The sequence below is a fragment of the Micropterus dolomieu genome, linkage group LG13 (assembly GCF_021292245.1).
Source record: "Micropterus dolomieu isolate WLL.071019.BEF.003 ecotype Adirondacks linkage group LG13, ASM2129224v1, whole genome shotgun sequence".
NCBI classification, from domain to species: domain Eukaryota; kingdom Metazoa; phylum Chordata; class Actinopteri; order Centrarchiformes; family Centrarchidae; genus Micropterus; species Micropterus dolomieu.
The window spans coordinates 2,168,609-2,179,977 of record NC_060162.1 but is presented as its reverse complement, the minus strand read 5'-3'; the positions used below and the strand labels follow the sequence as shown (position 1 = coordinate 2,179,977).

The following is an 11,369-nucleotide window of genomic DNA, read 5'->3' as shown; positions in this document are numbered from 1 at the left end:
ACTCCACGAGGTGAGATCTTGCATGGAGCCCCAGACCGAGGGAGATTGACAGTTCTTTTGTTTCTTCCAACTGTTCATCACCTTCTCACCAAGCTGCTTGGCGATGGTCTTGTTGCCCATTCCAGCCTTGCGTAGGTCGACAATCTTGTCCCTGACATCCTTGGACAGCTCTTGGGTCTTGGCCATGGTGGAGAGTTTGGAATCTGATTGATTGCTTCTGTGGACAGGTGTCTTTTATAGAGGTAACAAACATGATTAGGAGCACTCCCTTTAAGAGTGAGCTCCTAATCTCAGCTCGTTACCTGTATAAAAGACACCTGGGAGGCAGAAAACTTTCTGACTGAGAGGAGGTCAAATACTTATTTCACTCACTAAAATGCAAATCAATTTATAACATTTTTTACAGAATTGTTTTGTTGTTATTCTGTCTCTCACTGTTCAAATAAACCTGCCATTAAAATTATAGACTGATCATTTCTTTGTCAGTGAGCCAACGTACAAAATCAGCAGGGGATCAAATAGTTTTTTCCCTCACTGTACATAAATACAACATACATACATGGGATTATGGGCCTTGCTCAAGGGCATCTCAGTGGTCGTAAATGAGGGAGGGCAAGCACTGCTTGGTTTACTTTCCACACCCAGATTTTATCCTGCTGGTTCGGGGATTGAACCAGAACCTCACGGTCACAAACTAGTGATGTGCAATACCACTTAATTCCTATCTGATCCAATACCAAGTAATACCCAGGCTGGTATTACCAATACCAATACTTTTTACATATTTTATTTCTAGTTTAGTGACCTCCCCCCTCCCGTTTCTGTATTTATGAGAGAAATAAGGAGCAGGCTGAAGAAAAAAAAAAGATCAGAATACTTCTTCCATCTCTGTCTCTAAATAAACTTTGTTGTAATCGTGTCATCTCTGTGTGTCAGTGGGTAGGAGGCAGTTTGTGAACTTCGACAGTGCTCAGGTGGCCAGCAGTGTACTCGGCTGTGAGGGAGAGGATCTGCACACTGCTGTCTTCAAACATCACCTCCGACAGCTGCTGCAGAAAGCCACCGGAGGTAGCAGAGAGAGAAATACTGAGTCAGATGAGGGTGAGACTTTTTTGTATACATATTCTTGGATGGTCACCATGTGTGGGGCTCAAATAGGGCTGTGGCCAGATCCTAGAAATACTGAGGTCATGAGTTAAAGTCCTTCAGACACAAGAAAGAAAATCTCTGATCTTTCTATTTTACAATGTGGAGCTATTTTATTTTCCAACATAAAGGTCTGCTTGCTGTTTTTAAGCCATCTCAATGTTCCAGTAATAACATTTAGAATAACAAATAATATTTAAGAATTTATTCATTTAATTAACTGGCCTAAAGTGAGTTAATCATAAAAATACCCACCCAGTAAGATTTAATAAGATACTTTTAATGTCTCTGTGGGGAAATTTGTTTGCAGTGCCACAGACTATAAAATCCTACATAGTAAAAAAAAACGTGTGGTTTTAAAGAAACATTAAAAACATCTTATAAAACTACAGCACAGGAGAGGAGTCTGGGTCGCACCGTGTAGGTTTTTAGCAGTAGAATTGGTACTGAAACCAACTGAATGCTAACATGCTATCATGATAGCACTGTAGATAAAAAGCCAGAGGATCACAAAGTCATTAGGATTCATCTGCGTGTTGGACTGACAGATTGACTAATCCAACAACAACCCTACATCCCACGCCTGAATATTCACTAAAAGGAACACAGATCGAGAAAACCATCTTAAACCACGTCGTCATTCATTCCTGTGGTTCTGGTCTCTGCAGGTCCCAGGTTGACAGCTGCTCAGTGTGTTGAAGGAATGGCTGCTGGACTCTATGAGGAACTCTTCTCTGCCATAGTCTCACTTATCAACAGGTATGGCTGCAGATCAGACTCTGTCCACACAAAAGACGTCCAGTCTGCAAAATACAAAACTGTCAACACCTAGAAAACAGTGAGACACATGGCTTTCAGAAATCTGAAATCAGAAATACTTTATTGTACCTCGAGGGGAAATTCTGTGTCACAGTTGCACACATAGCACAAAAGGCAAAAAGAATATAAAGAAAGAAAGTTGGCATATAAAGAAGTGTATAAATATCAGCGTAAAAAACAGCAATGGCTTTGTCTCTTTGTTCACTGATACTATTTCCATTCAGCAGAATATTTAAAATGATTGATCACAGAGCTAAAACGTGCCGTTTTCATATTTTTTTTACTGTAGAGACCATTTTCGTGATAGAAGACCAAAATGTACCCGGGCTTGTAGGGACAGACTCTCAGCCTGTAAAGGTCTGTAGTTACCTGAAAGTGTAGTTTAAAGGAATCGTTTGACATTAAAGAAAATAGAAATTAAATAACCTTGACACAACGTGTGAGCTTTAGAGGTCCTGAAAGGTGTATATTTTGTGTTTTTTACCAGGCTAGTTGTTCCCCCGTTTTCACTCTTAATGCTAAGATAAGCTAACCAGCTGCTGGATTCAAACTCTCAGCGAAACTGTGTTTCCCAAAATGTCAGACTATTCCTTTATCTCGATCCTGCAGCTGAAAGTACTGAGCAAACATATTTACATGGTCGTACATGCCTGATGTTTTCGTGCCTTGAGGCTGTGTTTAGTGAAATGTTATTTTCTTGGTCTCATGCTACGTATATGGTAAGCAACCTCAATTTTAGTCCACACTTTCCCGTCCACACAGACTACTCACACTCTGGTGCGGATCTGAGGTGATTTTGATGGACTTCTTGAAAACATTCATTTGTTGTCCTTCCAGTATCCGACTGTACCGACTCACAGCAGCCACCTGTTGTTTTCTTTAGCCAGTCAGCAGAGGTGGAGGAATTATTCAGATCCTTCACCTAAATAAAAGTACTGCACTGAAAAGCCTTCCTAAGTAAAAGTATGTATGTATAATCAGGAAATATACTTGAAGTATTTAACGTAAAAGTACTCTGTGCAGTAAAATGTCCCCTCTGCCTGTTGTACTATTATATATTTTCTCATCAGATTATTATTCCTCATCATCAGGATGTTGCTGCTGTAGTCGTTAAATTGTTTAGTATCGGACTGCAGCTAAGGATTATTTTCATTCTGGATTAATCAGATGATTATTTTCTCCATTAATCGATTGATTGGTTTGTAAAGATTCTACCGTCACAGTTACCCAGAGCCCAAAGTGACACCTTCACAATGCTTGTTGTCTCCAACCAACAGTCCAAACCTCAACATTATTAACAAACATTACATTTATTCAAGTCATTCAGAGGGAAAGCAGTCAATATTCGCATGTGAGGAGCTGAAACCGTCAAATGTTTTTACATTAAAATGACAAAATAGTTGCCAATTATTTTCTGTCAGTGGACTAATGGACTAATCATTCCAGCTGTAGTTGTTTAAATATTTTCTGTGCAGACATCTGAATTTGTAAAGTAACTAGTAACTGAAACTGTCGGATAAATGTAGGGTGGAGTTAAAAGTACATTATTTACCTCTGAGTTGCTGGTGGATTACTTATATACAGTCTGTGAGAAAGTAAGGTCAGTGCGTCCCCTCTATAGTCTATACTCACCTCAAATAAACATTCCTGTATAACCTCTGGCATGTGTGCTGTGTGTGTTTTGTGTGCAGGTCTCTGAGCGGTCAGCAGCTGACGTTGGCCTCCATGATGGTGGTGGACACGCCGGGCCTGAGGAACCCCAGACACTCTGCAGAGGAGCGAGCAGCCGGCTGGTCCGAGCTCTGTCACAACTACCTGCAGGAGAGGCTGCTGGAGCACTACCACACACACACCTTTACGCACACACTGGAGAGATACACACAGGTAACATGGAGTCGAACTGATTCATGGGTAAAATATTTGTTTTGTTTTGTCTTGTTGCTTCATGTTTGTCAGCTCTGCAGGTGTATTATTACCAGTGCATTATAGATTACTAGTTACTGTCATTTGAGAGTAATTAGTTATATTACAATATTGCTGTCTCTGAATTGTAATGCTTTACACTACTTTTCAGTAACTTTCACTGCTATTTAATGGATGCATCATTCAGATAGTAAGATGTTCCTGTGTAGGTAGGTTCTAGTGAAGTGCAGATCTCAGTTATATCCGCGGATCGGGTGGGGCTGATTAATAGCCAGTGGGCTGTGGATGGGTGAAATAGGATGAACTGTCTCCTCGTTAAGAAAGACGCTACACAGGTACAGCATCATATCTTCATTATTATTTAAATCTTCCAACACTCTGACAGGATCGGTCAGGATGCACCGACAGCAGCTTCTCTAAATATGAGGAAATCCTTAAATATGAGGAAATCCTTAAAGAAAGCACATATAGAAATGTATTTACGCATGATGATAAAGATATGAAAAATAGGAATGTATGACAAAAATAGCATATAGCCAATATTTTAGAGATCCCCCAAAAATTCACAGATCATGTTTTCAGGGGGGCTACCGTCTCATTAAGAGGAGCCGAGCTCCCCGTATTTTGCACCCTGCCTACAATGTCAGTCATCGAGTCCCAGCAACAGGAAAGTTTCTCTTTTACTTTTTTTTCTGGTGCCAAAATTTTCGCAGTGTTGGTGAATTTATTAAAAAAAGCAAAACGCCTTTGGGTTTAAAATGTGTTGTGGGTGTAATATTACTGAAATTATATTACTGCGTTACAGCAAAAAGCAATACATTACTGTAACTGCATTACTCTTGTAACGCATTACCCATAACACTGATTACAACAGGTACATGATAAATCAGATCACCATTCGTTTCAGTTTAAAGTAAAAACGTACACCAATTCAACGTGGCTAATATGAATCAATACAGGTTTCACACTGAGTGAAACACAAGTGAAAAAAAAGGTAATGGTTTGGTGTACTGTAATGTAGGCTGCTGCCCCAGAGACAGTTTGTACTCTAAAAGTACAAAAACTTTTTCTTTTCTGACAGTAAAAGGACGACTCAGCCCCTGAGGAAACTTTTTTCACCCCAAGTTTCTGGTGCTTAGCACAAACCAGATAGCATCGTACTCTTAAAACAAGGGTTTTTAAAGATATAATCATTAAAACAAGGGTTTTTAAAGATATAATCATTAAAACAAGGGTTTTTAAAGATATAATCATTAAAACAAGGGTTTTTAAAGATATAATCATTAAAACAAGAGTTTTAAACTCGTCTTTGTTCTGCTGCTGAACAGTGGAATAATTTTCCTCATCACACCAGACAGAATATTCAAAGTGAACTTGATAAGATGGTTTCACAGTAGTTTGTAGTCTGATTTTTAACACCCTCACTAGCAGCACGACTCTCGGCCTGATGATCTGTCCAATTTGGTCCAGACTGAAATATCTCAACAACCATTGGATGGGTTGCTGTGAAATCTGATAAGACAGACATTCAGAAAGAATAAACTCTTAGTGATACCCTGACTTTACCTCCCGCTCTCAAAGCAGTTTCATCATCTTCAGATTAATTCCCATCAGCCTCAGCTGTACTTTGTGTTTTATGCTAATTAACAAATGTTAGCATGTGTCATTGAGACAAGATTTTGTACCTATTGATCCACCATTAAACTAATTTCTTATAGTTTTAGGTACAAATGTATACCAATTTTAAGTCAGTTAAGGCAGCACGCTGGTTAAGGTGCCTGGAATGATGCAAGGGACAGAAACAGGTGCTTTAATGTAGTAGTTTAAGCTACTGCCCCTGTGACAAACTGTCACACTCAAAAAGCTTTTTCTTTTCTTGATGGTGTAAGAATCACCGAGCCTCTCAAGAGACAAAACTAGATAGGATCAAACTGTTCACACTTTTGTTTTAACAGTTTGATGGGTTAATTTCTTTATTCTGCTGCTGTACAATAATCTTTCTTCAAGTCTGTAACTGATCACTTCAGAGAACAGACCTTGAAAAGTAATTTATATTTTAAAGAGAATCAGAAACACGTAGGTCTGTGTTGTCTATGTATGTTGTTTTGTGTGGACCACAATGCACATAAATCATTAGGCCGTTTTGTGATTTAATTCTTGATGATTGTAATTACTGCAGTGCCGAATGATTGTTTATTTTTAATCATCAAATATTAAATTCCATCAATCAATCAATCAAACCTGATGTGCCCCAGAAACTTGTGGAAAACATGTCTCCTTTGGGTCCCTACAAGGAATTGTTACTGTAAATTTCCTAATACTACAGTTACGGATGAAGAAACATTCCCCATTTTCAATTTATTTTCTGATATGAAGATAGTTTGAGTGTAATTAAAAAGATGAACCTTCTCTGACGTTAAAGTGTTAAATCTTTAGATTTTACCAAGGCAACAACTATGTGCATCTACACTGTTTAGATGAATTAATGGCATGGTGTGTTGACTAATGTGTTGTGTGTTACAGGAGAAGATACCCGTGGAGGTGGAGTGTCCCGAGAACAGCCCGGCTGAGGTGGTGTCTGCTATTGACCAGCCGCCTCCACAGGTACACAACTCATACTAACCACACCTACTGTAAAGCACACAGGACACAAACACCTAGGAATGAGGATTACGTTCAGCCACACCATCCTAACTCCGCCATTTAATACATGAAGGTAAGTGTATTCTTCATCAGGAGCATCACTCAGAGCTTCACGGAGCGCCCCTTTAATTATCCCAAAAAATAAAAGGTTTTACGTGTTTGTCCAAGCCTGCAAGAAAAGATGATGCCAGGCAAAGATGTAGTTTCCACATGTACCACCTTACTTTTCAAAATAAAATCTCACTTAATGGTTTAATACTGACTGTCTGCCAGATAAGAGAAGAGATGAGTTTATAAAAATGTTGATATACTCACCTTATGCGTTATCTTCTATGGTTATCGTGCAGTCGGAGCAATAAGCTTAACCAGCAGCAGTGAGTGGTGAAGCAGGGGACTTTTGTTGCCCTGGGTATTTGCCTCTCGGGCTACATACAGTCTTCCCTAACCTAGGGGTGGGGATTTTTCCTGCGTAAAATATGTGTTGTGTGTGCATATTTACAAATCACAAAACAAGAGTTCACATTTACATATTTACAAATCACAGTACACATTTACATATTTACACATCACATTATACATTTACATATTTACAAATCACAGTCAGTACACATTTACATATTTACAAATCACAAAACAAGAGTTCACATTTACATATTTACAAATCACATTATACATTTACATATTTACAAATCACAGTCAGTACACATTTACATATTTACACATCGCATTATACATTTACATATTTACAAATCACAGTCAGTACACATTTACATATTTACACATCGCATTATACATTTACATATTTACAAATCACAGTCAGTACACATTTACATATTTACACATCACATTATACATTTACATATACAAAACAGACAAACCTCATATTTGAAAGTAAACATTTACAGATTCATGTACACATTTACATATTTACAAATGACTGAACACATTTACAGATACATAGATGCATTTACAATCACAGTTCACATTTAATTATTATTTAATTTTTTTTTTACTTTTACTTTAATACTACTACTATTACTTATGTGTGTGTGTGTGTGTGTGTGTGTGTGTGTGTGTGTGAATGTGTGCTTAAGGTCCGAGCGGCAGATGGAGACCCCAGAGGTCTGTTATGGGTTCTGGATGAAGAGATGTTGACACCAGCCTCCAGTGAGAACAGCGTCCTGGAGAGAGTCTGCCAATATTACAGCAACGCTGGTAAAAACCCTGAGCTATACACACAAACACAACCTCAGAGTCCCTCCCAGTGTGTGTGGAGAGTATGTGAGCCCTTTACAACGTACAGTAAGTTAATTCAGTGTTGGATTTTGTTGAATATGTATGTCCCTGCAGTGCGTCAGTGCGAGCAGCCGCTGCATTGTGAGGTGAACCACCTGATGGGCTGTGACCCTGTCCGCTACGACCTCACCGGATGGTTTGGTCGGATCCAGAACAACCCGTCTACTCTGAACGCCATCTCTGTGCTCCAGAACTCCACAATGTAAGTGTGTTTAAAGACCTCGGATGGATGTAATGTCTGAGTAAACTTCTTATAGATGGCCTGGTGAATAGTAATACAGATATAGTAACACATTTACAAACCACAGTAAACACTTCTACAAGTGTTTATTTGTTATTATAGAGCACAAGGCTGCATAACGAAACAAAATTTGTAGTTCCTTCATGCTACACACACAACATATAATTAAGTGTAGGCCTAGATTAAAATATAGTAACATATAAAATAAAATTAAACAATACAGTTATTTATATACATAGGCCTACATACAGACACGCATAACTTACAACCCGAGCATTCCACAGTGCATTTTCTGAATTTGCATGGGGTGAATGTAAACAGTAGCAACCAGATGATAGTATGAAGGTTTCATCTTCACAATAAACATTATGACATTTGGGATACAGAGTCCATCTTGACTGCGTTTGTGCACCAAGCATCATCGATGTAAAACTCCTCATTTCATCAAGCCAGAGTCTTGCACTGGCAGCTCGGAACATGGACCACCTGCCGATCTTGATGTGGCAGGTCTCTGTAACGATGTGGGCACAACAGTCTCTGAATTCCGTTGCTTGGTCAATATGAGTCCCATTTTGTCCAGACCGGCTCTTTAGGAGCAGAATTAAGTTCAAGCTTGGCTCTCTTTCCTCTCCTCCGAGCGATCACCGCACATGCCACGTTGCCTGTCCGGTTGTTTGGGCCGGGTGAATCGTGGTCTGCTGTCTTACAAACCACAGCACAGATTTACAAACCACAGCACAGATTTGCAAACCATAGTACACATTTACACATCACAGTACACACAGATAAAATGTAATACACTGAACTACACATTTTGGAGTGGCCTTGTATTGTGGCCAGCCTAAGGCCTTTTATTGTGGCCAGCCTAAGGCCTTTTATTGTGGCCAGCCTAAGGCACACCTGTGCAATCCCCATGCTGTCTGATCAGCATCTTGATATGCCACACCTGTGAGGTGGATGGATTATCTCGGCAAAGGAGAAGTGCTCACTGACACAGATTTTGACAGATTTGTGAACAATATTTGAGAGAAATAGGCCATTTGTGTACGTAGAGAAAGTCTTCGATCTTTGAGTTCAGCTCATGATGAATGGGGGCAAAAACTAAAGTGTTGCAGTCATAATTTTGTTTAGAATAACTGTCCACACGCATTTACAAATAATATTGATAAGTAATGCCCTGTAGAAAAAATAATGTCAAGGGCATTTTGTTATTTATTTACAGTATTCTGTGCTTATTATAGTGAGTGCAGTTTTTGTAATCGGAGTACTGTGTCATCATTTTGTGTGTTGACTATTTTTGAAAAAACTGTTACGGCTTCTCTCTTGTCTTCCTCAGAGGGGTGGTGAAGGCCATGTTTACCCCCAGAATCTCTCTGCCCCCTCTGTGCCGAGGTCTTGGGGGTCTGGAGGGCGGCAGCCAGCGCTCTCTGCAGAGGAACGGCACCATCAGGAAAACATTCAGCGGAGGGATGGCAGCCATACGCAGACTCTCCCAATGTATTGCAGTAAAACTACAGGCAGTAAGTAAACCAGTATTTGTATTACCTCCTAAGAATATTTAACGTGATGCTAGATTCAGGCTCTTTGCTGCCGTTCCCACCTTGCAGGATGCTCTAGTGAACCTCATTCGTCGAGCCAGGCCGGTGTTCCTGCAGTGTGTGAGTGCAAAGACAGACAGTGGAAGTCTTGACGTCCCGGCTCTCAGAGTCCAGCTGCACTCCACGCAGATCCTGTCGGCCCTGCAGCTCCACCGCACAGGTCAGCACATTCACATTGACGCTTTAAACCCCCCTAACTAAGGATCAAAGAACATGCAGCCCACACAGATTTATCCACTCAGGTCCACGCTCCACTTTACTTTAAAAAACTGCCTATTTTTATCTGGACTGGCACAGCGCTGCTGAGTAAACAGGATCCACAGCACACTGAATTTAATAGATTATAGGATTAAAGTTATTAAATAGCAGTAGTGCTGATCTGGGAGCAGTTCTGGATTTAGAAACAAATTACAAACATCTCATCGTTAAATTGTCATCATTAGTTATACATTTATAAATAAATAAATTATATTTATGTACTATGGATCTGCAAGTGTTGATTTATGAAGCTATCGAGATCCCTTTTTGAGTCCTGGACTGAACCCAGGAGTTTAATGTTCAGAAGTTATACAAAATGTTGTCAGCAGGCTGTTCTCACAGAAGGCCTACAAAATTCTACTTTAATACTTCACACAGGAAGAGACGCAAGTTTTCATTGCAGAAACTAATCGAGGGCTGTGATTAGGAACACAAAAAGATCATTAGCAACAGCGTTCTGATGAGTATATGACAATTAAGGCATTAAATAGTGGTGCAACAGCAGCACCAGTAGAGAAGAGTCATTATAATCAGTGTTTGCTAACATTAGCCACCATTAGCTACTCGTCATACCAGACGAAGTGTGTAGCAGCAAATCCCCCGAATTGACTGAACTGCAATTCTTATGAATTTAACTTTTCATTTGTAGGAGAAAGATTGTGTTATTGCATCTTTCAAAAGTCACATAATCTTGCTTTAATGTTCCTCAGTCCTCAATGTGATGATGGAAACTTGTATTCACTGCACAGTGTATTGTGTGTGAACTAGTTTTGAATACTCAGATTTGAGACCTGATTTCTTGCAAATATTTGGTCCCGTTTCTCAGGAAAAATAGGTTTCTGTGTACAAAGGCTTTCTCATGCGGATAACTCCTTCTTTAAGCCACATTAACGCTTCCATGCAACTATCTTAGATATACTCAGACTTTAAATTTCCATTGTTACAGTGATATGCTTGAACAACTTTTCAGCTGCAGCCAGTTGTTGCAGGAAATGCCAGAGAGTTCGAGTTGGAGAGAGGAGTTTGTTGTGTTAGAGTAATGTAAGGAGAAGGTAACCAGATTTCTGAAATGAAAACCGGGGACATTTTTGGTTTGGTGGTCAGTATGTCATTAAAAAATATATTATGTATTATATATGAAATTAAAAAGTTAATCTGTCAAATCTTCTGAATGAAATCAAGTCATTTTGAGGCAGAAACTACCTTTCAGACAATAAGTAGAGGCTTAAAGGTATTTTAAGAGGTAAAAAGTACTAGGTGAGTTATAAGCTGTCAAATAACCCTCATAATTATAATCAAGTAATTTCAGGGCAGAAATAACCTTTCAATCAAGAAGTAGAGGCTGCAATCACTTTCTGGCAAGTGGAATACTGCATTAAATAGGTTGTTTTGGCCATTTAAAGGTATTTCAACAGGTAAAACAGACTGGATTGGTTGGTACACAG

General features: G+C 39.4%; 1 protein-coding gene across 7 annotated transcripts in view; it reads left to right on the top strand.

Moving 5' to 3' along the window:
- Positions 1 to 11,369, top strand: part of LOC123982001 (unconventional myosin-XVIIIb-like) — a 68,548-nt gene that overhangs the window by 15,913 nt on the left and 41,266 nt on the right. For all 7 annotated transcript variants that reach the window (XR_006827878.1, XR_006827877.1, XM_046067308.1 and 4 more), the window contains 8 exons: positions 937 to 1,101; positions 1,815 to 1,905; positions 3,657 to 3,849; positions 6,412 to 6,492; positions 7,626 to 7,746; positions 7,882 to 8,029; positions 9,405 to 9,588; positions 9,676 to 9,826. Coding sequence is in view for 5 of the 7 variants with exons in the window: in XM_046067308.1 (XP_045923264.1) it covers positions 937 to 1,101; positions 1,815 to 1,905; positions 3,657 to 3,849; positions 6,412 to 6,492; positions 7,626 to 7,746; positions 7,882 to 8,029; positions 9,405 to 9,588; positions 9,676 to 9,826 (1,134 nt within the window). In the remaining 2 variants the exon portion in view is untranslated. The remainder of the gene's footprint in view (positions 1 to 936; positions 1,102 to 1,814; positions 1,906 to 3,656; positions 3,850 to 6,411; positions 6,493 to 7,625; positions 7,747 to 7,881; positions 8,030 to 9,404; positions 9,589 to 9,675; positions 9,827 to 11,369) is intronic.